Source organism: Linderina pennispora (assembly GCF_002104995.1).
Source record: "Linderina pennispora strain ATCC 12442 chromosome Unknown DL89scaffold_3, whole genome shotgun sequence".
NCBI lineage: Eukaryota > Fungi > Kickxellomycota > Kickxellomycetes > Kickxellales > Kickxellaceae > Linderina > Linderina pennispora.
Genome location: NW_024468251.1, coordinates 932060 through 956737, shown reverse-complemented (window position 1 = coordinate 956737; position 24678 = coordinate 932060). Strand labels below are relative to the sequence as shown.

Sequence of the window (24678 nt, the reverse complement as noted above, 5' to 3'; positions counted from 1 at the left end):
TTCTTGATGATGATGGTGATGATGCGAGCTGCTCCCAGCCATGTCGAATTCTTTACACGACAACAAACAGATGAAGCCTGAGCTTGGGAAAACAATGCAGCTCTTTTTTTCTACCATTGCGTCAGGTCCCAAATACGCTTTGCACTAGGGAGCCATGTATAAACATGCATTGTGCTGGCTCTCTTGCTGAACGCCAGCGCAGTGCGAGAAAGAGTCTTTTCCAGCATGTGAGCTGGGTCCTTTGCCGCCCCTTCCCCAGATCCCCTTCCCTTGGAACGAGGAGCCAGTGTGGAGAGGCGCAATCCAGCACCAATTTGCAGCAGTGTTTGAGAAAGAGCAGCGCGAAAAAAAACCTCATGCAGATCCGTGGTATTGCAGGCGGGCTGTTGATCCCTTTTCTTTCTTGGTGGTAGCGAAAACAAACCGAAATTGCAAGAGAGGAAACGGGTGTGTTTTTTGCTGCCATCTGGGCATAGTCTTTTGAGGCGAAAAAGCTGGCTGCAGCGGGTCGTCCCTCTGGCTGCCTTCCAGATTCAGCATGGGACGAGGCGAAGGCGAGAGAAGAGCGAAACCCCCGGTGCTAATAAAAGAGGAGGCTCGGGTTAAACTGTCGGCCTATCGGCTTCCATTAATGGCTTTGTATCAATTGGGCCTCACTTTATATTTTTCGCTTCCTCCATATCCCTGTGCCCTTTTCTGCTTTCCTTGCTTCCTCCGTTCCTCAGTTGTTTTCTGTTTCGTATTTCCCGCTCTTTCTTTCAGCGTCGTATTTTAGCTCATAGTAGCATTATATATATCATTCTCGGGAGACTACTTCAACAATCTGCTCGGCTCTTATCTGGCACACGCACATACAAAGCAAAGCCGTTTATCAGCGCTGGTTGTTTGCAGAGCCCACTTTTATTAATACCGCACTCTTCTACAACGTGTGACGAGCCCAGGGGGGCAATTTTCTTATATAGCAAACCTCAGCAAAAGCAGCCTTTTTGAGGTTCATTTATTGGATACGCAGAGCCCCGCAGAGTAACAGGAACTGATGTCGTTCTTTGTTCGAGCAGTGTACGATTTCACGAGCCAAGAGACCAGCGGGCTGTCGTTTAGTCGTGGCGACGTAATCGAAGTGCTTGCGCGGCTGGAGTCGGGGTGGTGGAACGGAGTCAGCGGCGAGAACCGCGGATGGTTCCCGTCAAACTACGTCGAGCTCCTGTCGCCTGAGCAGGTGCAGGTCCTGCTGCAGCAACGAATGCTCATGCAGCCAACAGCAACAGCAACAGCAGCAACAGCAGCAGCAGCAGCAGCAGCAGCAACAGCAGCAGCAACAGCAGCAACAGGAAGTGGTGGAAGAGCAGGCTGTGGTGCCAACGTCTCCAGGTACGAGCAACGCTTTGCGGGCTCAGCACGACGGGGCGGCGCCGGTCGAGGTGGGGGCAATCCAGGGCATGGACCATTCGCTACTGACAGCGGCAGCTAACGAGAGTATCTACCGGCGTGGATCTATTGCGATTGTAGATGGCTCGCCAGGCGTGGCATCAGCGGTGCCGCCGAGGCTGCGCATGAACCGGCGCGCCTCGATTCCGTACAACCCCATTGCCGAGGACAACGAGCCAAGTGAGCCAGTGCAAAGTACCAGCAGCGGAGCCGTGGTGGCGACGCAGCAGGCAGCAAGCGTGGCAGGCAGCGGCCACAGCCTCAAGACACCGCAGGTGAGCGGCGACGCGGAGCCGCGCATGGCGCAGTGGGAGAGCCGCATGACGATGGACGGGCGGACGTACTACTGCAATATCTTCACCGACAGAACCGCGTGGACGGTGGACGACGATGGAGCGGCAGCGGATGCAGACCGGCGGAGTCCGGCGCTGGAGCTGATCGGCGACGAGATCACGCTGGTGCATGTGTCGACTGCTGATGGGGCAGGCACGCGAGGGCGGCGGGCGCTCGCACCAGCGCTCGCTGTCGCACCGCAGCGGCCAGGGGCTGGCGGCGGGCGGCGGCGCCTGGGAGCAGCTGTCTGCAGGCGTCTCGGCGGCGGCCTTCAATCTGGCGGCAGCGGTGGGCGCGGGCGCCAAACACGAGTTCTTGCCGCTGGTGGCCCAGGCAGTGGCAGCAGTCAAGCGGCTTCTGCTGGCATCGGCGGGTGGGCCGGCGCACGACGGGCCGGCGTTCCGCACGCACCGGCTGCTGCGCGAGCACCACCGCGCCATCACTCACGGCGTCTGCGCGCTGACGCTGTCGGCCAAGGTGGCCGCCACAGTGTGGCCGCCGCCCGATGCCGCCGATGCCGTCCATGCCGACGTTGCCGGGCTGGTGCGCGCAGTGCGCCGGTTCATCGTCGAGGCCGAGAGCGCTGGGATCCCTCTGCGCGCACCGGCGGCGGCCGACGAACAGATTGACTTTTTGCCGGGCATTGCGCCGGAGGCTGCCGGGCGTCTGCGCGGACTGTCCGTGACACAGACGGGCGCAGCGCCAGGCCACGGACGTCGGGCTAGCACGGTGGTGCGTGACGAGCACACGGGTGCTACTACACTGGTTAAGGACCGCACCGACGGCTCTGTGGGTGAACCGGTAGCGGCCAGCTCACTGTTCGGCAGGGACGAGACAGGCATCCGCCAGCGGCTGCGCCAGCACCTGGCCGAGCATCCACCAGCGCAACCACAGCCGCGCGACGTATGCAGGAGCGCTGGACGACGGCAGCGCGTCGGCACTGGACGGCGCATCGGCGACAGCTGATGTGCTGCTGCAGCTGGACGACGGAGCGCGCGAGCTGGCGCGTGTGATTCTGGCCTTCGACCGGTACCTGCGTAAGGTCGAGCGCTTCTACAGCGACGAGTCGAGCGGCGACATGCCGGTCTCGCCGGGTCGTGGGCCGGTGCCGCACCGCGGCTCGGTCAGCTACATGCGCGCGGCGGCTGATGCGCGACTGATCGCGTATGCCAAGGGCCTGGTGGCGGCGCTGGCGGTGTTCCTGCAGGTTGTCGATGACTTTGACGCGTTCAGTGCGGCGGTGGTGGGTGCGGCAGCCAGTGACGACGAAACGGCACTGGAGACCGGCCCGGCGTCGCTAGTCGCGTCGTCCATGGTGGGCATGCGGACTACACGCACGCAGGTCAGCGAGAACGTCGGGCTGCTGGTGGCTAGCCACGCAGGACTTTGCTGAGCTGGCGCACCGACTTACCGGCGGCGCGGCCGAGCCGCTGGACGACCCCGAGTTCCCAGCGTCGGATGCCGAGTCGAGCTTGATCACCCCGCCGCTGCCTGAGCGCATCCTGCACGTGCTGGTGCAGGTGGGCGAGTCGCTGCAGGCGCTGAACCACACCACCATGGCGCTGCACATCGCCGCCAAGCGTGTGGTCGAAGCATGCGACGTGTGCGATCTGCGCGTGCTGTGGCTGCGCGTGGCCAAGCTGCACGTGCCCGCCGACGCCCTGGCCAGCGTGCCAGTTGGCCCGGCAGCTGCCGGTCTTGCACTCGGCCCTGGTGCCGCGTCACCGCACTGCACTGGGCTTCCGCCGGTCGATCTCGCTGCCGCACCTGCGCCGGGCTGCGCTCGAGAGCGAGCCATCGGAACGAACACTGCTGGCGCGGCCACGGGCCGACACTGTCGATGCCGCCGATCACTTGGCACTGCAGATGTCGCGACGCGTCGACAGCGCGCAGCCGCGTGGTGAGAGCAGTCGACTCTTCGGACGGAACGCCGCAGGCGAATGCCACTGTACGTGATGCCCGCGCCAAGGACAAGCTGAGCCGGTTCTTCGGTGACGACGCGGCGGGCGCGGCCTACCGCAAGACCAAGCGGCCGTCGCAGCTGTCGGACATCACCATTCCGTCTATTGGTGGTGGGTCAGCCGGATCGGTGAAGACGCCAACCAAGGCCACCGGCGCGTTCGGCGAGGAGCCAGCGGGCGGTGCGGGTGCGTCATCGATCGGCCATGCCCACTCGACGATCTCAAGCCGCGCATCGGCGAAGATGTCGGCGAGCGGCGGGCTAGCGTCGCCAGCGCCCGCAGACCAAATCCCGTGGTATCTGACGTACGACTCGTCGCCAGAGGACCTGCTTCTGAGCGCCGAGGGCCAGGTGAAGGGCAGCACGCTGCCGGCGCTGATTGAGCGGCTGGTGGCACACGACGTGTCTGACCCGAACTTTGTGTCGACGTTCCTGCTGACCTATCCGGTCGTTTACGACGACGCCGGAGCTGTTCGAGGGCCTGTTCCGGCGGTTCCTGATCCAGCCGCCACCCGGGCTTACGGACGCCGAGCTGGCAGACTGGACCGAGCGCAAGCAGAAGCCGGTGCGCCTGCGTGTATTCAACTTGTTCAAGACGTGGCTGGAGCAGCACTACGTGGAGCAGGTCGAGGGCGACCCGCTGGGGCTGGAGCTGCTGCGCGAGTTTGCCTGCACCACGCTGGCCGAGCACATGTCGGCGGCGGCCGACCAGCTGGTGCGGCTGATTGACAAGCGCCGCGCGTCGCAGGGCGGCCTGCGTCGCATGGTGCCGAATCTGCCACATGCGGCGCCGCCGCCGATTCCTGCCGCGGTCGCTGAGCCGTCTGCGTCTGATGGACATCAATCCGCTGGAGCTGGCGCGGCAGTTCACGTTGATCGACTCGACCATGTTCAACAAGGTGCGGCCGATCGAGTGCCTGAAGACCGCGTGGTCGAAGAAGCCCGGCGACCCGAAGGCGTTCAATGGCCTGACCGTCGAGATTGCGGTCAATGTCAAGGCCATGTCGACGCTGAGCACGCAGACCACGCTGTGGGTGACGGCCAACATCTTGCTGGAGCACGAGATCAAGAAGCGCGCTGGCGTGATCAAGTACTTTATCACCTTTGCCGAGTACTGCCGCGGGCTGAACAACTTCAACACGCTGATGAGCGTGCTGGGTGCACTGACGTCGGTGCCGGTCGAGCGCCTGACGCGCACCTGGCAGGCGGTGCAGCAGAAGGCGCTGGGCACCTACAGCCAGCTCAAGCAGATCATGCGCACCGACCGCAACTTCTCCGAGTACCGCGATGCCCTGCACTCATGCAACCCGCCGGCCATCCCGTTCGTCGGCATTTACCTGCAGGACCTGACCTTCATTGAGGATGGCAATGACGACGCCATTGCCAATTCCCCGCACCTAATCAACTTTGCCAAGCGCCAGCGCACCGCCGGCACCATCCGCGATCCTGCAGCAGTTCCAGAACGTGCCCTACAATCTGACGCCCGTGGCCTGAGATCCAGGACTGGCTGCTGAAGCGGCTCGAGGAGCTGTGCCCGAACGGCCAGAGCTCCGACCGCCTGGTCGAGGAGTTCTGGAAGATGAGCACGACGCTTGAACCCAAGGAGAAGGAGAGCGAGCGGGTGCTGCGTCTGCTGACAGGAGTCGGGCTTCTTGTAAGGCCTCCCTCCCCTGAGATGAGTTGGCTAAAAAGCAACCGGCTGCTTTGCAAAATATGATTGCTGTTCTTTCGTTTCTAAACCCCTATTTTCTTCTGGGCTCATCATCACCGCCACCCTTAATCCAATATTCTTAATCCAATATTACCAAAATTTTCTTCTACATCTGGGTTGAAAAAAAAAAAACTGTCCAAAAGGCACGCTCGCCGCTCTCAGCTTGTTGCTCTCACTTTATTCCAATTCAACTGTATTCCCCCTACCTTTACTTTCGCTTCTTCGTCTGCGTTTCTGTTCTATTTGGCATCGTACGTTTTTGCTCATAAGGGAGAAATAAGGGTCTCAGCAAAACACAAGCAAATAGGTAAGGGTGTCTTTCTACTCTCGATCCTTCGCACACTGATCGCCAAACAACGGCCAGCGGCTCAACCCCCGATCCCCACTGCCCTGTAGACGAAAAACACCACTTATACATATTATCGAAAAAGAATGGCGGGAAAGGGCGACAAGAAACACAACAGCAAGAAGGGCGAGAAGAAGGCGTCCAAGAAGATCGCAACGGAGGTCGAGGATTTCCCGCGCGGCGGCGCCTCCGGGCTCACACCGCTCGAGTACCGCGAGGTGTCGCGGCAAGCCGAGCGCGAAGTGCTGTTCTCCGACGGCGTTCTAGCGAGCGACGTCGCCGACAAGAAGAAGCAAAAGAAGCACAAGCGCCGGTCCAGCGAAGACGGCGGCAGTGTGGAGAAGAAAAAGAAGAAAACCAAAAAGTCCCAGCCCACGGAGGACGTGGAGACGGAGACTTTGGATCAGATCATCGACCGTGCGGCGCCAGTCGAGTCGCTGTCGTACAAGCGGCTGACCAAGGGCGCTCTGGTGCTCGGGTGTGTTTCGGCAGTGCGCGGGCTGGAGCTGACGGTGGATTTGCCGGGCGCCATGACCGGACATGTGCCGATTACTGCGGTGTCGCCAGAGCTGACACAGATGGCGGAGAAGATGGCGCAGGGCGATGATAGCGACGATGAGGAGGATGGCCTTGATCTTGGCTCGCGCTTCTACGTCGGGCAGTACGTCAAGTGCGTGGTGGCGGAGATCAGCCAGACGGATGCATCGGGGAAGGCCAAGACGCGCGTGGAGCTGAGCCTGATGCCAGGTGATGTCAATGAGCGCATTGACGTGGACGATATCTGTGAGGGCCTGGTGATGACGGCCAGCGTGAAGAGCGTGGAGGACCGCGGGTACGTGCTGAACACGGGTCTGGCGACCAGCAAGATGGCGGCGTTCCTGCCGACCAAGGAGGCGCGCAAGTGGCTCGAGCGCTGGATGCCCGCGCAGGGCGAGCTCAAGGTCGGGCAGGTGATTGAGGCGTGTGTGGCGAAAATCACCGATGGCCGGCGCTCGCTGCAGATGACGCTCGACCCCGAGTCGGTGGCTGAGGCCTTACCCAAGGACACGTTCAAGACCATGGCGTCGGTGCAGCCCGGACAGCTTGTGTCGGCCACGGTCATGAAGGTGTGGGACCGCGGGCTGTCGCTGCGCTTCATGGGATTCTACGACTGCTCGGCCGACCTTGTGTCGATTGGCCTGACGGGTGCGCTCGACAAGAAGGATATCGCGCAGACCTACGATCTCGGCAAGATCGTCAAGGCGCGCGTCATGTACGTGTCGCTGACCACGGCCTCCAAGACTATCCTGGTGTCGCTGCTGCCGCACATTGTCGAGATGTCGCCGCGTCCCGGCATCACCGGCTACGAGACACCGGCAGCCGCCCAGCTCGTCACTGGCTCAGCAACGGGGGCAGGCACAGGCAAGTTCAGCACAATGGATGTGCGCAGCAAGTGGCCAATTCCCTACGGCACTGTGCTGGAGGAGGTGGCGGTGGTGGGTGTCAACCCGCACATCGGACTGACGCTTGCGGTTCCAGGTGTCGAGACTGTGCGGTGCCTTGCGCGCAAGGGCGATCTGGTGGACAACAAGGACCTGGTGCCAGCGCTGAGCCGCACCGCAGGTGTATTCCAGCTCGGCTCGGTCCACCGCGTGCGTGTTCTCGGGTACGAGGCAATGAGCGGGCTGGTGCATGTGTCGCTGAAGCCGTCGGTGGTGGACGAGCCGCTGTTCCGCATCGAGGATGTGGTGCCGGGCGCAGTCATCACGGGCACGGTGCGGCGGCTCAAGGACAGCCGGCTCGTGGTGGCTCTGTCGGGGCGGCTCACGGGCACCGTGGCTGGCGACCAGCTGTCGGACACGCACCTGAAGCACCCGGAGCTTGTGTTCAAGGCCGACCACCCGGTGGCCTGCCGCGTGCTGAGTGTGCATGCGAAGAAGAACGACATCAAGCTGACGTGCCGCAAGAGTCTGGTCCAGTCCAAGCTGCCGGTGGTCACGGGATTCTCCGCCGAGCGCGGCGCCGTGCCGGGCGTCATCACGCATGCCACAGTCGTCCACCACACCAAGGCTGGCGTGCTGGTGTCATTCTACCAGGGTGCTGCCGGTATGATCCCGATGGCTGACATTTCTGCCAACACCAAGGGCGCCGGCAAGATCCCGAAGCAGCTGGAGGTTGGCAAGGTCGTCAAATGCCGCATCGTGCAGGTCAAGCCGAAGCAGCGCCGCATCACCGCCAGCCTGAACGTCGATGCCGACACGAGCATCGAGGACCTGCAAGCCCGACCCGCCAAGGCCGCAACATCGGCAATCAGCAAGGACCTGTCGCAGGTCAGCCCCGGGCAGATGGTCAGCGGCTCAGTGGTCAAGGTTTCCAGCGACCACTTCACGATTCGCTTGGACGGCAGCGATCTGCTGGCGACCCTGCACAAGGGCCATCTGAGCGACCACACGGGCTCTGTCCTGGACCGCATGGCGGCGCGGATTGCCGTGGGCGTGCGGTTCGATGACCTGGTGGTGGTCGATCTGGTCAAGAAGCACGGAACGGTCAAGGTCAGTGCCAAGCCGGCCGGTGGTGCGTGCAGCCAAGCAGCAGGTGCTGGTAACAGCCAGCGAGATGCTCAAGGTGGGCAAGACCGTTGTTGGCTGGGTGGACGGCACGGCGGCGTTCGGCGTGTTTGTGCGGTTTGCTGGCGGCGTCACCGGACTGGCGCCGATCAGCGCCCTGGGTGACCGCTATGTGGCATCGACCGAGGGTCCTGTTTGCGGTTGACCAGACGGTGGTTGCCTCGGTGGTCAGCGTCGAGGACAACCAGACGAAGCTGTCGCTCAAGGGCTCGGTGGTCGATCCACTGGCCTCTGGCTGCATTGCTCCGGAGGACTTTGTCGCCGAGTATTTCGCGCAGCTCGAGGGCCCGCTGGCCGAGCAGATCGGCGAGCAGAGCCTCGTTGTGGTCAAGCAGAAGCAGCCGTACGGCGTGTTTGTCGAGCCGGCCGCCTCCGAGCTCTCTGTGTTCCCAAGCCGGCACGTCGGGCTTCATTACTACCGACCAGGCCAAGGAGCGCCTGAGTGCGTGCAAGGACGGCGCTGTTCTGGCTGCCTGCGTTCTGGACGTCGATTCTGACAAGAACATCGTCGATTACTCGCTCAAGGCCACGCTGGTGCCGGACCGCAAGGCCCTCGAGTCGCTGGGCGCCTGCCAGTGATGCTGAATCTCGGGCCACGGCCGAGCAGAAGCTGGCCGATGCACGTGCTTCTGCCGAGAAGAAGCGCAGCGAGTTCCGCCGCGCACTGGCCGAGCTCAGCAGCAAGAAAAAGACTGGTCAGCGTTATTGTCGAGGTGGTCAAGGAGGACTACCTGGTTCTGTCGATTCCATCACTGGGCCACCAGATCGCGTACGCCATGACTAAGACCTACAATGACCGGTCGAAGCCGTTTATGCGCTACAAGATCGGCCAGCGCCTGTCGGGCACTCCGTACCAGTCGGCCGGCTCCAAGCGCACGTTGGTGTACTTCCAGTCGCGCCACAGCGGCAACGACGACGAGACCCGCCGCAAGGCCATGGAGCCGGTCGATCCGGCGCTGCAGTACTTTGAGGACCTGCAGCCTGGCTTTGTCACGCGCGCCAAGGTCACCGGCATTTCCGGCACCCAGGCAAACCTGAGCATTGCGGCCAACATCAAGGGGAGGCTGCATGTGACGGAGCTCTTCGACGACGACGACGTCGCCGATCTCGGCGTCAAGGACGCCAAGGCGCTGTTTGCCTGCAGCCGGAGTCGCCAAGGGTGAGACGATCACAGTCAAGGTCGTGGGTCTGCATAGCGCCAAGGTATACAAATACCTGGCAATCACGCACCGCGTCTCGCCGCTCAAGTCGGTGATCGAGATGACCGTGCGGCCGTCGGAGCTGGCGGCATCCGGCACGCTTGTGCACCAGGCCCAGCGCCAGATCAAGGCTGCCAGTGTCAAGCCGGGCCGCGAGTTCAATGGCTTTGTGGCCGAGATCACCCACCCGCAGAAGGAGGGCCATACAGGCGCGCCGTTTGTCAGCGTGGCGCTGAGCCCGAAGCTTCTGGGCAAGTTCTATGTCACCCATGTCACGGGCTCGTATGACGTGGCAAGCCGTCCCGAAGACCACTTCTTTACTGGCCAGCCGATCAAGGGTGCAGGTGGTCCGTGCGGCGCGGGACGGCAAGTCCCTGGCTGTGCAGCCCGTCGGCGCGTTGCCCGGCGTCCCGCCGCTCCCGGCGTCTGCGGAGGACCTTGCCGGTGGGTACGCGTGTGGCCGGCACAGTCCATACGATCGGCGATACCTCAATGACGGTTCAGATCAACATTGCCCAGACAGCCACGGACAGCGACTGAGGGCAAGTCGCGCCAGTTCATCCGCGGCTTCGTCAACCGCTTCCAGGTATCCGACACATTGATCCGACAAGCCCTTTGCTTCAGTTTAAGGTCGGCCAGCTCGTGGACGCCGTGGTGGTGCCAGCCGGCAAGGACGTCGAGTCCGCCAGCAAGTTCAGTCCTGTGGATCTGTCGCTGCGTCCGTCGCTGGTGCACCCCGAGAGCACACAGCCAGGTGATGTTCTGGATCCCAGTGGTCATGAAGGCGTCGGATCTGCACGAGGGCCAGATTGTGCATGGCGTGGTTGCGCGGACCACCGACGTGGGCTGCTTTATTGAGGTTGGAAACCACGTGCGTGTCCGTGCTCTGATCAGCGAGCTCTCGGACGAGTACATCCGCGACGTCAAGGCTGCGTTCCCGCGCGGCACAATCGTCAAGGCCATCGTCACCAGCGTCGATAAGGCGCAGGACCGCGCGTCGGTTTCGCTCAAGGCCTCGCGCATTGGCGGCGACACGGCGCACCGCCGTCTGGAGCAGGTCGAGGTTGGCGAGAGGCTCAAGGGCACGGTTACACGGATCGAGGAGTACGCCGTGTTCATTAAGCCCGACGATGTCTATGTCACGGGTCTGTGCTACGACAAGGAGATTGCCGATAGCGAGGCTCCGGTGGATCCGCGCCAGCTGTATGAGATTGGCGACCGTGTGCTGGCCAAGGTCCTGCGTGTGGATCTGGAGAAGGGCAAGCTGAGGCTGGGCCTCAAGGCGTCGTATTTTGCCGAGGGTGCAGATGACTGACGAGGAGAGCAGTGATGAGGAAAGTGATGGAGGAGGAAGAGGAGGAGGGTAGCGAGGCCGGTAGCGATGCTGATGAGGATGTCGAGATGAAGAGCGATGCCGAGGGACGCCGAGGAGGATGCTGAGGAGGATGCCGAGATGGAGGATGCGTCCTCTGATGAGGAGGCCGATTCTGAGGAGGAGGAGGAGGCCGCGCCTGCGCTCACTGTCTCCAAGGGATTCCAGTGGGGCGACGCCGAGTCCGACTCTGAGGCCGCGAGCTCCGACAGCGAGTCTGAGGCCTCTGACGCCGAGCAAGACGCGCCGCGGAAGAAGTCGAAGCGCAACAAGTCGAAGCTGCAGACCGTCGACCTGACCGGCGACCTGGCTGACCAGGCACCGCGGAGCACGGCGGACTTTGAGCGGCTGCTGGTGGGCTCGCCGAACTCGTCGTTCCTGTGGCTGCAGTTCATGGCGCACTACCTGGAGCAATCTGAGGTCGATCAGGCCCGTGCCGTGGCCGAACGCGCTCTCACCACCATTTCGCCGCGCGAGGAGCAGGAGAGGTTCAATGTCTGGGTGGCACTGCTCAATCTCGAGCACCGCTTCGGCACCAAGGACTCCCTGGACGGTGTGCTGAAGCGCGCAATCCAGTACATGAACGCCAAGCACGTCTACCTGCAGATGGCCAAGATCTATGAGCGCGCCGGGCAGACCAGTCCGGCCGAGGCCATGCACAAGACTGCCACGCAAAAGTTCCCCGGCTCCTGCAAGGTCTGGGTACTGTTTGGCCTGTTCTATTTGAAGAACGCAAAGGTCGCCGAGTCGCGCGACTTGCTGGCGCGCGCCCTCAAGGCCCTGCCCAAGCGCAAGCACATCAAGGCCATTACGCAGTTTGGCCAGATGGAGTTCAAGCATGGCGAGCCCGAGCGCGGCCGCACTGTGTTCGAGGGTGTTCTGGGCACCTACCCAAAGCGCGTCGACCTGTGGTCGGTGTACTTGGACATGGAGGTCAAGGCCGCCGCGGACCGCACCGATGACGCCGAGGACCAAGTGGGGGGCCACGCGCAAGCTGTTCGAGCGGGTGACGTCCATGAAGCACTCGTCAAAGAAGATGAAGTTCTTCTTTAAGAAGTGGCTGGCCTTCGAGAAGGCACATGGTGACGATGCGCATGTCGAGCATGTAAAGAACAAGGCTCGCGAATACATCAACTCGCTGTAAGGCATTTGGGGGTGGTATTTTATTACATCTTTTTCAAAAACACACACATTCCCTCTTGCTTTTGTCGCTTGCGTGCAGCACAACACCCAGCTCATGCTGACCATGAACATGTGTTGGTTTTTGCGTCACCAGCGATTTTTGCTTCAAAGATCGATCGGTCAGGTCCCAAATAATGGATGGCAAGAGCGCTTTTGGTAGCCGGAGCGGGGAAGGAGCATTTCGATATTCAGGCAATAATTGGCGGCAAGTCGGCATAATACTGCTGGGCAGAATGCGAGGTGCCGCTGGTACACTCTCCCCCAGACGCCTGCGTTTGGCGACCCCAGACAGTGGCTTCTCGATTGCCCGCTGTCTCAGCCACCTTGGGCAGTAAGCGCTGGTGATATCTCTGCCCCTACAAGCCCAGGATTCATCCATTGAAAAAATAGTGCCTTTTTGGCCTTCCAGATGCTTGCTCCTTCCCCCCCCCTCAAGTTTTTCGCCTTTATACTGACCCACGCGCTTATTTAGGTCTTTGAAGAAAAGAAAAAAGTTTCAGGCACTTTTTGCGTTCTTGTTTGAGCACGCCCTTTATTCTCTTTATTCCCCCTTCAACACCCAGGACTTTTTTCCCTCTACCTTTTTCGCAAATAATTGCCTTTCTTTCTGCCCTTACTAAAATACCAGAGTGCAACGCAACCAGACCGGTTTTGCAGCCCTTTGATTTTTCTGGCCCTGGACACAAAAGATCGGAACACTATTCTGTCCAAGGTTTGACAGGCTTCTAGGACCAGACCGTGTGATCCGGTATCCCTTCTGAATATTCTCAAATAGCCAGTCCCAGGAACTGTAATTTTTATCGCCTTTCTCTCCCTCTCTGGACCTTCCTATTTCACCCATCTCCTGTATAGCCTCATTAATATCCGCCTCACCTATTTTCACAGACAATGCCCATACAAGCAGCACAAAACAGCAGATCCACACATGGCGCGCACGAGCGGCCGAGCACGGAGACCCAGGAGAGCCCGCATGTCATGGATATGCTAGAGGCGATGGCCATAGATCCGACGACAGCAGCAGTGTATCAGTCGGGCCAGTTATTGCAGTACCGGCGGAAGGCCATCCAGTATACGGCCATCCGATCCACTCCACGAGGTATGTTTTTGCTCATGTGCCGTTGTTTTGTTTTGATGTTGTTGTGGTGAGACTCCCCCGAGGAACAAAAAAACTCCCCGGTTGCCATGGCATTTTTTAGCTGGCAATATATCCCCCGGTATTCACGCCTTGCTGCACATTGCTCTTGCCCCTACTCCCCCAAACTCACTTTGCACGATGAGGGGAGAGGACTGAGGACTGGCCATCGTTGGTAGGTATGGTGGCATTGGCGGGGAAGGCATGAAGCAAGCGCCTGTAGATTATAACTGCTCTTGGGCAACTATATCCTGATGTGGGTTAATGAGAGCGAGAGGATTTGTAAACAGATTCCTCGAGCGCCAAATATTGCCGGTTGGGCTTGCAGTACCAGGCAGGCACTAGTACTAGAGGCTTTAACTAGCCCAATGGCTGGAACTACTGCTTTGCGTGGTCCTACTATATCGCTGACATCCCTGTGTTTTTTTTTTCACGCATTGCGCTTGTAGATGGCACAGTATCAGCATTCGCACAGCCACTCCAGCACCATCAACAAATCCTTGACAACGATGGGATGGACACGGCGAGACTGATCATTGATTCACCGCAGCTGCTTGACAGTGCCCACAGTGCAGCGGGCAGGGCGGAGACCGGCTGTGCATTGGAGTGCATGGGCGGGATGGAAATGGCGGGCGATCGCAATGGTAATCAGCACGCGGTGGTACAGCATGCGCAGGCTGGGGATGTGGATGATGAGCTGTACCTGCGGCGGGTGTCGATTCTGTACCATGAGCTGTGGAGCGGCGAGTGGGCTGATCGGCGCGTGTCCAGAGACGACGACGTGGCGACCCAGAGCGGCCCAGACAATCAGACGCAAACAAACCCAGTGCCGGGCCACAGCCGCGTGCAGTCGGCGGGAGGCTCTGCAAGCCATTCGACAGACAATGGCGCGGATAGTCCTAGTGTATCGGCAGGCGACTCGGCAACGCCCCGGATCTCGCTGGACGAGATGGCAACAGCAAGCCCGACCATCAACCGGCAGCAGTTGCTGGCGCAGTTCACGCCGCCGGACCTGGCGGATGCGCTGACGGGCACAATCCACCGGTTGGAGGACGACCACATGCTGGTGCGGCACAAGCGGTGGAGCGTGGTCAAGGAGCTGGCAATGACCGAAGCGCAGTACCTGCGCGACCTGCTGCTGCTGCGGACGACCTTCATGGAGCCGCTGGCGGCAGTGATGACGGCGGCAGACGTGCGGCTGGTGTTCTGCAACCTGGACCAGGTCATCGAGTGTGCGCGCGCCCTAGTCGAGTACCTGACAGTGGCCGTGGTGTATGAGGGAAACCGCGAGCGCAGCAAAAAGCACCAGAAGGACGACAGCTTCGAGCTCGACCACAAGCAGTGGCAGTGTGCCAGCCGCCCAGTGTCGCAACCCGAGGCGCCGCGTGCAGTGGGGGCGCCGGGTGCCGGGCTGCGCAGCAGCGCCTGGGCGGACATTTCGCTGGCCCGTGCGTTTTTGCTGATGGCCCACCGCATGGAGCGCGTCTACACAACCTACTGCCAGAACTTTGACGCAGCCAGCCAGCGCCTGATCGACCTGAAGCGGCTGGCGGCTGGTGGACAGACGCCGAACACAACGCCGGCCACACCGCACATGCCGTCGGCAGGCAACTCGCCGTTCACCGACCACGCTAAGGGCTGGCGGCAGTCACACAACGAGGATACCGACTATGCAATAGGCGCCCACCAGGTCATTAGCGACCAGGCGCAGCAGCTTGCTGGTAAGACCACCAGCTGGGACCTGGCGTCAATGCTGATCAAGCCGGTCCAGCGCGTGTTAAAGTATCCGCTGCTGCTACGCACGCTGGTCAGTCTGACGCCCGCAGGCACGTCGGACCGTGCGCAGCTGGAGAAGGCTGCGCAGGGCATCGAGTACATTGCCGAGGCCATCAATGCTGCCAGCAGTGGCTCGGGCAATATGCGCGTGTCGACAGCGTCGGCCAGCTCAGCTCCCCACGACGACGGCCACGGGCGGATTGCGCGCGAGCTGCGGCGCGTGCTGCGTCGCAAGCCAGGCGCCTCCGGCCATCTGCGCTCCAAGTCCAACTTGGAGGGAGTGCCTGGCAAAGTGCTGATACGGCGGAAGGTCAAGGACGTGATTGACCAGGCGATAGACGTACGTGACCGGGTCCCCCAGCTGCCGGTGCTGGCAGCCGCCTCGCCGCTGGCCGAGCTAGGCACGCAGATCCAGCGGCACGAGACGCAGCTGGCCGACATGATCCACAGGCTGCGGCTGTGGGAGCAGGAGCTTGGCTCGGCGCTGCTTCGCCAGTGCACCCTGGTTGCGCGGTGGCGCGACCTATACATGCTCAGTGGGCCGGATGTCAGTACCGACTCGGGCGGTGAGAGCGATTCCGAGGGACTGCTGGACCGCGAGTACCAAGCGTGGGGCGGTTTTGATACTGACGAGTGCCGCCCACGTGCAGCACTGGAGAGCCCGCGTGGCGAGCCCATGCTGCGGCCGAGCAAGTCGTACGGGTCGCTGCGGCGGCCCGGTCAGATCCCCATGTCGCGCCTGCCCCATGCAGCTGTGAACTGGACGCCGCGACAAGGCATGCTAGCCAGCCATCACTCAATCATGGACCTCAAGGCGTCCGATCTGCCCGAGACCCCCTGGCAGGCGCAGCGCAAGGCGCAGGTGGCCAAATGGAGCGTGGCCATGGAGAACATCAGCAAATCGTTGTTCCCGGATCTGATCACCCGGCCCCTGCAGGACAGCGTGTATCCGGTGCTGAGCTCGCTGCTGCAGGCGTACCGCGACGGCCCGCGCCGCATCCTCAACGACATTGCGCGCATGTCCAATGGCTCGAGCACCGTGAACAGCTGCCGCAGCTCGCTCAGCGATTCTGCCAATGAGCCGTCCGAGGCTGCGCGTCGGGAGAGCCAGCTCGCCACCGAGCTGCCGCAGATGTTTGAGCACGAAGCCGAGGTCGTGCATCTGCTAACTGTGCGCGTGGTCGCGCTGGAGCGCGAGTTCCTGAGCCAGGTGCTGGCCGAGATGACGTGTGCGTGCGTGCAGCCAGTCAGCTCCCTGCGTTTGCAGTCGCCTTTGGGTCGCCAGCAGCAGTACTGGATTGACACCCAATGGATTCCGCGCTTCACGGCCATGGCCGCTGTGCCGCCACTGCCAGCCAAGAGCAGTGCGGTGTCTCCGCGCAACACCACTGCGTCATTAGGAGCCGAGTCTGCCAGCTGGGCGAAACAGATTGCCGACGAGTACGAGCGCCGGGCAGCCGTCGGAAATGTGACTGTCAGCGGCCCGCTGTCACCGCCGGCGGCGAACGAGTGCCTGGAGGAGATTCAGACGGCTGTGAGCATTTTTGGCGGGCTTACCGGCGGGTCGCAGCGCAATAGCGGCGACAGCGCGCCTGTGGAGACCGATATGTGGACGTCGGCGGTTGCGAATCGCTTTGGCACGGCTGAGGACAATTTTCTTCTGGCCACTGTGCCCACCTCTGCCTCCGACACCACGGCGGTGCCTGCCCGCTGGAATCACAGCGAGTCGCCTGGCAGCACCTCAGGCAGGGCCAGCCCGAAGAATAGCAAGCTCCGGCACCTGCGCAAAAAGTCTGGCGGATTCAAGGACAAGCTGTCGTACCTCAAGACCAATATGCCGCTGCCGGAGCATCTGCGGCTCAGCAGCAAGCGCGGCTCGGGGCGGCGGGTGGCCGAAGAGCTGGCAGATCAGGTTAAGGCGCGCCCGCCGCTGGGGCTCGCCATCGATGTGCCCACAGAGACTGCAGAGGGCAAGCTGGCGTCCAGTGTGCCCAACCATCTCAAGTACGATCCGCTGCCGCACATCAGCTCCATCCGCTTCAGCCGCGGATTCATTGACAGCGCATTCATGAATACCAGCGCAGACTCTGCGCCCGCAACAGGCAGTGATGGTGACATGGGATGTCTGGAGCCCGACGACCACGCCGTATTGGTCGACCGTTCACTTGCCTCTCCTCAAACCAGCAGCTACCTGCAAAGCCCATCGAATGCGGGCAGCAGCTCGCCTTTCGCTAAGACGTTTTACTAAGTCCTGCTTTACGATTCCCTTCATTTCCCTATGACCCTAACCTTTTACCTGCTGCTTCTGTATGGACGCACATGTCAGATCCTCAATTCTCGAATATATTTTTTCATATCGAATATCCGCAAATCATTGCTGAATATATCTCACATGCCGGCGAGCCATGTGGAAAACAAACATTTATATACGTCTGTTTCCTATCGCATAAATAGCGCGGTCATTCCTTAGCCAGCCCTTAACCCGCCCATTGCACCGGGATCTGGATGCGGGGGAGAGTGAGGCATTTTGTCTTTATTTTCGCATATTCTACTTTGACCCACCAAGCATACTGCGGGCAGTGAGCTGGTGCAGATCAATGCCAAGATAGTGGCGTTTGTATTTTCACCTGCAAGCACGCTGATATCCGTGTCTAGGACAATGCCATTGACAAGACGCCACGGCCTGCATCTATTTGGCTCACTATACCGCCATTATTGTGTGCGGCGCATTCACCTATTGTATTCCCACCCTGTACACTGGCCTCGTATTGCCAGAATACGTGCTGCCGTTCTGCCAAGAGCAGATTTTTTTCCATTCGATAGTATGTGCAAGCAGTAGAGCAACCGACTGCAGAAGAACTGCACGGATCCAGTGCCGCAGAAACTTGGCAGTATACATGGGCGCCATGGAGGTCTGGTCTTGGGATTATGCCACAAGCATGTCTTGATGTTTGTTCCTGGGTTGCACGCTGGAACAACATTGCGCAGTTGGGAACCAACTCAGGAAACACGTACTGCTATTCAAAGACAGCGCCTGTTGCAAGATGTGGAGTGTTTCCGGTGAATATTCTCTGCATGGTCTAGATTGCTGGGAACCACCTCCTCTATTCGCCAATATGAAATAGCGAGCAGAGAATCTGAAACACGTTTATTGTGTGAGCATCAGAGCTAGTACTGGCAGATTTACCTGCTGCCGAGAAACTGTGCGCGCTGCCAATCTTATTTGGTCGATGAAATCCAATATAATATCCATAGCCCGTGTCTAGAGCCTGCCTACATCTTCCCAGTGATAATCAGTCCAAATGTAGATGGCACATTGGGGCAATACGGAGCATCGTGTGCCTGCCACCAATGTGGGCATGCTGTTTGCGGGGAGAGGCGGGTATAGCACATCCGCCTCTGCCTCACTGCTCAATGGCTTCCACGCTCGCCTGCCGGTGAGCCAGTTTCCCAAGCAGCGCGCCCTTCTCCGCAAATAATAAAACAGTGTTATATATTCCTCCGAGTCAGCCAAACTGCCTCTGCTGAGATTCTTTTTGCAATGTCTATTCCCCTCCCCCGATGCACTGACCCCTCTATTTTTAGCACTTCACACTCGTATTCTCTCATATACCACTCCTTGCCGCTTTGCATACTAACGGTGCCCTATTCACTGCCTCAATTATTCTGCATAACTCTATTTCATATCTTGTAACTTGCCCCCTCCCCTCCAATCTTTGGTTCCAAGCGGAGGCTGTTGTTGTTCTATAAACATCCGGCAACAATTGCCTCAAAACGCCTGCCCCCTCCGAGACGCAGTAGGCTGTAAAACCTCACAAAACAGGGAGGCTCCTCTGACCTATTTTTCTGAACAAAAGAAGACATTCTCGTTTTGGCATATTTCCAGGCACTGGCATTTCCAAGCTCCGTTTATTATTCAAGCCGTCTCCAGCCGCCCCCTCGCTTCTGGCTTCCCAGCCTGATATCAACGCACTTCCTCGCCCTCTTCTACTACGGCCCTCTTCCACCGTATTTTTATTCCGCTCTATCTTACCCTTCCCGCATCAACGTCTTGCTCCTTCCCTACCTCTCCGACCTTATAGACATACACCTCCCTCCTTTTTTGTTTCGCTTAAATCATGACACAACCTGACGAAAAGACATCGCCGTCATCACTGGGCTCGTCAACGTCGTTCTCGCCAATCCAGGATGCACAAAAGCCCGAAGAGTCACAGCGCTCGCATTACCAGCGTCTGAAGACACCCACATCGCAGATACCAAGCGGCAGCAATGTGGGCCAGACACAGCGCAGACACCTGTTCCCGCCGCTGTATCCGTGCCACTTCAAAGATGCAGCGTGCAGGCTTCATGGGTGTGTGGCTGGGGGCGCATGCAACTATTCTTATCTATTTTCTCGTGAAGCACTCGCCGCACGACTTGCCTGAGGGGCTAAACCAGGCGACGCAGTACGGCATTCTGACATCCGTAATGGCCATCCTGGTAGCCATGTCGCCGACATTTATCGGCTTGCTGCGGCGCACGCCACTCGACAATGTGTTTACGTTCGAGAAGCGCGTGCATGCGCACAAGTTCATTTCGTATATCCTGTTCTTGTGGACCATTGCGCATGTGTCGCTGCACTACTACACCGGAGTCGGATATGCTGAGGAGATCCATGCTGCGCGCTGGTTCGTCTTTTGGGGAGACCGCCTTGGAATCACAGGCCAACTCATGTGGATGTTCTACTTGTTCCTAGGAATCGCGGCGCTGCCTCCCGTGCGCCGCGCATACTACGAGGCTTTCTATTACCTGCACCACTTGTTCTTTGTGAACATTGTCATGCTGTATCTGCACTCTGAGAACGGCAAGGCAGAAAAGTACGTGACTGGCCCTTTGGTCATCTTCCTGGCCGACTACCTGTACCGCGCCCTACGCAGCTACCCGGTTATCTGGAGCCGGCGCGCCCGCATCCGCTATGTGCGGCTGCATCAAAGTGACGTTGTTGAGATCGGATTCGACCGCAAGGAGCTATGGCAGCACACGCGCACCGGCCAGTATGTCAAGATCTGCGTTCCCGAGCTTGGCATCTTCCAGTGGCACCCGTTCACATTGACAGCGACCCCCAGCGAGTGCAAGGTGCTGGCTGATGGCAAGTCGCACGAGCTCTGGCGCATCCACTTCAAGGTCGTCGGCAACTGGACCAAGCAGTTTGCGCAGCGTTTGCAGAAGGTCACGGCGGGCGGTGACATATACAATAACGCATATGACCAGGAGGCCCGCATCGGCCGTGTTGTCAACGACGTGGTCGTGCCTGAGGTCATGCCGATTGACTGCGACGAGGAAGATGCCGAGTACATCATGGCTATTGCCAACCGCATCGATTCGGGCGATTCGGGCGTCGCTGTGGCTGCCAATGCCAGTGATGCCCGCATGCTTGGCGGAGAGCAGGTCGCAGTTGAGATGGAGAGCGCCATGCTCAGCACAGGGCATGTGCGGCGTGAGGTTCTGGTGCCAAAGAAGAGCGCGTTTGACCCGATGTCTCCGTCCAGCAGTAGTGACAGCGCGTTTGACCAGGCCTGGGGCGAAGCCACATTCTCTGGCACCCAGGCACAGGCGCTTCTGCCGACCATCCTGGTGGACGGGCCGTACAATGCGCCGATGGAGTCTTTCTTTGAGCAGAAGGCCAGCATCATCATTGCAGCCGGAATTGGTATTACACCAGTACATTGCAGCGCTCGAGCAGGTGCTTGAAATGTGCGAGAACCGCATACCTGTACGCACCACGCAGACAACGCGCGAAGACCTGCTGCCGCAATCAATCTACCTTGTGTGGGTGTTCCGAGACATCAGCATGATCAACATCCTGATGGACACGCTGAAGCGGCTGCGCGACCACCGGCGCGCACGTGACATTGTCGTGCCATGCCTCTACGTCACTGGCCAGGTTGGCTTCGGACTGCGAAAACACACGCTCCGATGTGTTTGGCGCCCAATGGTGCGTCTGAGCAACGGCATCCGCTTGTCGTTAGGCAGACCGCCTCTCCGCCGCATGATCCCACACATGGCAAGCAAACATGAGAACAGCAGGATTGGCGTGTTCTGCTGTGCATCCAAGGAGCTGACATCGCAAGTGCGCACCACCGTGCACGACACCAATGCGGCCATCTCGCACCTGGGGACCGACATGGTGATGCGTGCAGAGTGCTTCTCGATGTAGTTTGCTCTCGACCACCTGCCCAGCCCCCAGATCTCCCCGTAGTGCCAGTGCTGCTGCTGCTGGTGTTGCCTGCTGCATCGGGCAATTCAACTCGACAGCCCACCCTTCGCATTGTTTTTCTGCTTAACATCCTTTTTTCCGTATTACGCTGTGCCAATAGATATGTCCCCAATATATCCTTAATTTTCCGACGACAGCAACGGCGGCGGCGATCATGAGCGCAAACTTACACGGGTCCCGGCTGTCAATCCAGCACATGCGTGCGCATGGGCATGAGCGTGCGTGGATGAGGGGCTACATTTGATGATGTAGATGGAATAGTCCTCTAGAACTATATGAAATTATCAGCTTTAGGCGGGTAATTGGTCTCTCCGGCACTTGTCGGATATGTGGTGGACAGTGCGGTCCCTAAGACGGTCTGCGTTCTGGCTGAGGCTTAATGACTGATACTTCCTATTTTAGCAGCCAAGCACAGAACCGGGTCAGCATTTGCGTGCTGGCCAGGAAATTACTGGAGCATTTCGGTATTCCACGCACAAAAAGCCAATAGCCGCAGGTACCACCACGCTTGGCTAAAGCTGATTTCGCTGGTAGCAATTCCAGCGGGCAAAAGATCACAAACGGGAGCTGGCTCCTGGCCACACACGAAATTGCCTTGGGTGATGCTAATCTCCAACACGCTTGAAGGCTTTGCTTGCCGGATATATTGCAGGCTGTCGATCAAGCTAGCTAGGAATTTTCCCGGCTGGCTCGGTTGGGGCGCTAGAAAACCAGTTTGGCCGCACTGACTTTTTCCCCTTGCGCGACAGGCTGCTGCAGACGATACGAGAGGGCCAATGGTGGGGAGCCCTCTGCTGTGTGCTCGCCTGTGGCAAGTGTGAGCACTTGGTAGACGCAACTTTGCGCGCACTCCCCAACGGCTTGTCCCTCTCCTTTACTTCTTGCCTGCTGTCCTTTGCTCTCAATTAATTTAAATAGTACCGTCCTTGGCCGGCCATTGGTATTGAGGTCTCCACAGAAGCCCTTTCGCGCACACCCTTCCTCTTCAACAATAATCCCTGGCTATAATGGCAGACGACTCTTCTGGACCCAAGGTCTCGGGGCCCGCGGCTAACGCCCTTATCTATGTTACGCTTATCCTGTTCCTCATCCTCGGGATATTTGCTGGCTGGCGGTCGCACCGCAACTCGGGCCTGTTCTTAAAGGCAACCAGATCGCAGAGCAAGTGGTCTCTGGGCCTGAACTTTTTGGCAATTAACATCGGCTCCGGTATCTTCTACAGTCTACCCGAGGTCGGAACGATCGCCGGAATCACTGGCGTGTTCGCCTATGCGTTTGGAGCAGCTGCCCCGCTGTTTATCTTTGCAATTGTCGGCCCCATGTTCCGCAAACACAACACGCGGCAATGGTCGATGACGGCGTTTATCATGGAGCGCTATGGCCGCCCAATGCACATCGTCTATAGCGTTATCTGCACTCTGTTCGTCGGCATGTACATGGTCAGCGAGCTGACAACCATTTACGGTGTGTTCGAGCTGCTGACGCCTTTGAAGCCGCTGCCACCGATGATCATTATCTGTGTTATTACCACAATCTACACCGCGTTTCGGTGGTGTGTTCGCATCGCTGATGACTGATGCAATCCAGTCGATCCTCATCTTTATCTTGATCCTTGATCGCTGTCATTGTTGTCGGCGTCAGCGTCCACCCGTCCAAGGAAGACATTGAGCGCGTTGGTCTGGTCAAGCCCACCAAGATGGGCGGCGAGCTGTTTGTCATCCTGACGCTTGCCATTGGATTCTCGGACATGTACCACCAGGGATTCTGGCAGCGCACGTTTGCCTCGCGCAACGACAGCGATCTGCGCTGGGCCACTCTGATCGGCTTCTGCCTGGTGTTTGTCGTCACTACTCTGATCGGAATGGCTGGACCCTTGGCTGCCTGGGCTGGGACGTGGTCTTTAGAATCCGGCGTACCGGGTTCTAGCGCATTCTTCACACTGGTGTCGTCGCTTGCTGGCTGGGTGTCGGGGCTTGTGCTGGTTACCACAGTTTCGCTCAGCTGCTGTGCCATTGACACCTGCCAAACAGCCATGTTTGCGTCGCTGTATGATCTGGTTGAGCAAAAGGTCAACATTTGGGTTGTGCGCGCCACTGTGATTCTGCTTAACGTCCCCGTCATTTTCCTGGCCATGCGCGCGCCCGACATTCTGCAGGTCTACCTGATGGCGGATCTGCTCGCGGCGGCAACCCTGATGCCAGTACTGTTTGGCCTTATCAAGCGCCTCAACTTTTTGCACTGGACCGATGCCATTGTCGGCTGCTTTGGCGGCATCATTACCGTTGGCATCTTCGGTCAGATCTACCTGGGCAACCGCCATGACGGCTGGCGCCTGCTGCTGATTGAGGGCGGCCTGTACACCACTGATGAGCGCGTGCTGGGCGCCTTCTGCCTCGCCCCAGTTGGCTCGGTCGTCTTCACGTTCGCCTTTGCCTACGTTCGCAGGGCTTTCACCAAGCTGCTGGGCCGCGAGCAGTACTTGTATGTTAACACTATCCGCACTGACGAAGACGACGAGGACAACGACTCGGCCAAGGACCGCGCCATCGACCAGTCCTCCAACGATGACACGGCACATCACCAGTCACCCGAGTCGGACCGCGACGACCAGGCCAAGCGCAGACTGGCTGCAGCCAGCCACTGAATTAGATGTGGAATCTGGTCTCCAATTACTCTCTCCTTTCTGATATGGACGACTACAGTCCGAAGAGTATTTGCTGAATAGCTCTTTTGGTTTGTTTCTAATATTCAACTCCATTGTCCTTTCATCGGGAGCCGGAAGCAGGTCCGGCGGAGGCTATTGTTGGTGCAGATGCGCTGGGCCTGGGTCCCGACAGTGTCAGCCTTGTCCTCCATCGCCCAGTGCTGACGGTGGAGAGGCGAGGGCAGAAACCAGGCACACATTTCAAGTCGCTCAAATCTGTGGGCAACCTCGCTGACAGTATCTGACAATCACCCTGGACCCGAGTTACACTAGCTCCAATTTGGCTCGTAGATCAGGTCCGCCTTTTTCTTTTGAGGCGTCCGCCAGTCATGGCATTGGTCAAATGCTAGCAGAAAGGGTTGGGCCTGCTAAGCCAAGACTCGCTGGAACAGTGATGGTGGTGGTCCAATTTATAGCCACGCCGCAGGCACAATACCACTTTCTATGCGTGGACTCAGCGTTGGGCCGCGGATCTATTTTTGGACTGGAGCTGGTTGCTCTTGACTGCCAGCAAGAATTGAAGCATGACTGCTGGTACTCGCAGCCAGCAGCTATAAATGTCTGCCAGTGGCCTCTTTGTGTGGTCTCGCTTCTTTCTCTTTCGTCAAAATACCCACTTTTCCCTTGCACGCTCGTACATATACACGCATACACCCCCGCTTTTCCGTATACC

At 59.3% G+C, this 24678-nt stretch overlaps 6 protein-coding genes across 6 annotated transcripts; all 6 read left to right on the top strand.

Moving 5' to 3' along the window:
• Positions 1-953: 953 nt before the first annotated feature.
• Positions 954-2729, top strand: DL89DRAFT_109581 (uncharacterized protein). The gene has a single exon (XM_040883087.1). It carries the CDS (start codon positions 1440-1442, stop codon positions 2388-2390), a length of 951 nt encoding a protein of 316 aa, XP_040745591.1. The 5' UTR covers positions 954-1439; the 3' UTR covers positions 2391-2729.
• Positions 2730-4722: 1993 nt separating this feature from the next.
• DL89DRAFT_311914 (ras GEF) lies at positions 4723-5606 on the top strand (the record flags this gene model as incomplete). The annotated part of the gene is made up of 1 exon (XM_040890979.1): positions 4723-5606. The coding sequence occupies one exon, from the start codon at positions 4723-4725 to the stop codon at positions 5233-5235; it is 513 nt and encodes a 170-aa protein (XP_040745590.1). The 3' UTR covers positions 5236-5606.
• An 18-nt stretch (positions 5607-5624) lies between these two features.
• DL89DRAFT_265795 (uncharacterized protein) lies at positions 5625-12140 on the top strand. The gene is given in 23 exon segments (XM_040886827.1): positions 5625-5739; positions 5829-6260; positions 6285-6320; positions 6348-6448; positions 6470-6572; positions 6594-8309; positions 8347-8496; positions 8534-8767; positions 8811-8941; positions 8961-9035; positions 9085-9496; positions 9543-9865; positions 9921-10027; positions 10053-10081; positions 10107-10169; positions 10208-10337; positions 10357-10460; positions 10482-10884; positions 10993-11456; positions 11478-11657; positions 11685-11831; positions 11853-11888; positions 11932-12140. The coding sequence occupies 22 exon segments, from the start codon at positions 5865-5867 to the stop codon at positions 12097-12099; spliced, it is 5508 nt and encodes a 1835-aa protein (XP_040745589.1). The 5' UTR covers positions 5625-5739; positions 5829-5864; the 3' UTR covers positions 12100-12140.
• A 477-nt stretch (positions 12141-12617) lies between these two features.
• Positions 12618-17461, top strand: DL89DRAFT_109455 (uncharacterized protein). Its single transcript, XM_040883086.1, has 2 exons — positions 12618-13233; positions 13719-17461. The coding sequence occupies exons 1-2, from the start codon at positions 13026-13028 to the stop codon at positions 17291-17293; spliced, it is 3783 nt and encodes a 1260-aa protein (XP_040745588.1). The 5' UTR covers positions 12618-13025; the 3' UTR covers positions 17294-17461.
• A 1702-nt stretch (positions 17462-19163) lies between these two features.
• DL89DRAFT_291387 (uncharacterized protein) lies at positions 19164-21241 on the top strand (the record flags this gene model as incomplete). The annotated part of the gene is made up of 3 exons (XM_040890192.1): positions 19164-19400; positions 19447-20745; positions 20786-21241. The coding sequence occupies 3 exons, from the start codon at positions 19164-19166 to the stop codon at positions 21239-21241; spliced, it is 1992 nt and encodes a 663-aa protein (XP_040745587.1).
• A 920-nt stretch (positions 21242-22161) lies between these two features.
• DL89DRAFT_265792 (uncharacterized protein) lies at positions 22162-24069 on the top strand. The gene is made up of 2 exons (XM_040886826.1): positions 22162-22853; positions 22943-24069. The coding sequence occupies exons 1-2, from the start codon at positions 22309-22311 to the stop codon at positions 23943-23945; spliced, it is 1548 nt and encodes a 515-aa protein (XP_040745586.1). The 5' UTR covers positions 22162-22308; the 3' UTR covers positions 23946-24069.
• Positions 24070-24678: the final 609 nt, after the last annotated feature.

Excerpts from the sequence above, each read along its gene's own strand:
- DL89DRAFT_109581 (XM_040883087.1), top strand. The coding sequence starts at position 1,440 with ATGGACCATTCGCTACTGACAGCGGCAGCTAACGAGAGTATCTACCGG.
- DL89DRAFT_109455 (XM_040883086.1), top strand. The coding sequence starts at position 13,026 with ATGCCCATACAAGCAGCACAAAACAGCAGATCCACACATGGCGCGCAC. Across the intron at positions 13,234-13,718 it reads CATCCGATCCACTCCACGAG|ATGGCACAGTATCAGCATTC; the intron begins GTATGTTTTTGC and ends TTGCGCTTGTAG.
- DL89DRAFT_265792 (XM_040886826.1), top strand. The coding sequence starts at position 22,309 with ATGGCAGACGACTCTTCTGGACCCAAGGTCTCGGGGCCCGCGGCTAAC. Across the intron at positions 22,854-22,942 it reads ATCTACACCGCGTTTCGGTG|CGTCCACCCGTCCAAGGAAG; the intron begins GTGTGTTCGCAT and ends TGTCGGCGTCAG.
- DL89DRAFT_265795 (XM_040886827.1), top strand. The coding sequence starts at position 5,865 with ATGGCGGGAAAGGGCGACAAGAAACACAACAGCAAGAAGGGCGAGAAG. Across the intron at positions 9,036-9,084 it reads GCCGAGAAGAAGCGCAGCGA|CGTTATTGTCGAGGTGGTCA; the intron begins GTTCCGCCGCGC and ends AAGACTGGTCAG. Across the intron at positions 11,889-11,931 it reads CGGTGTACTTGGACATGGAG|TGGGGGGCCACGCGCAAGCT; the intron begins GTCAAGGCCGCC and ends CCGAGGACCAAG.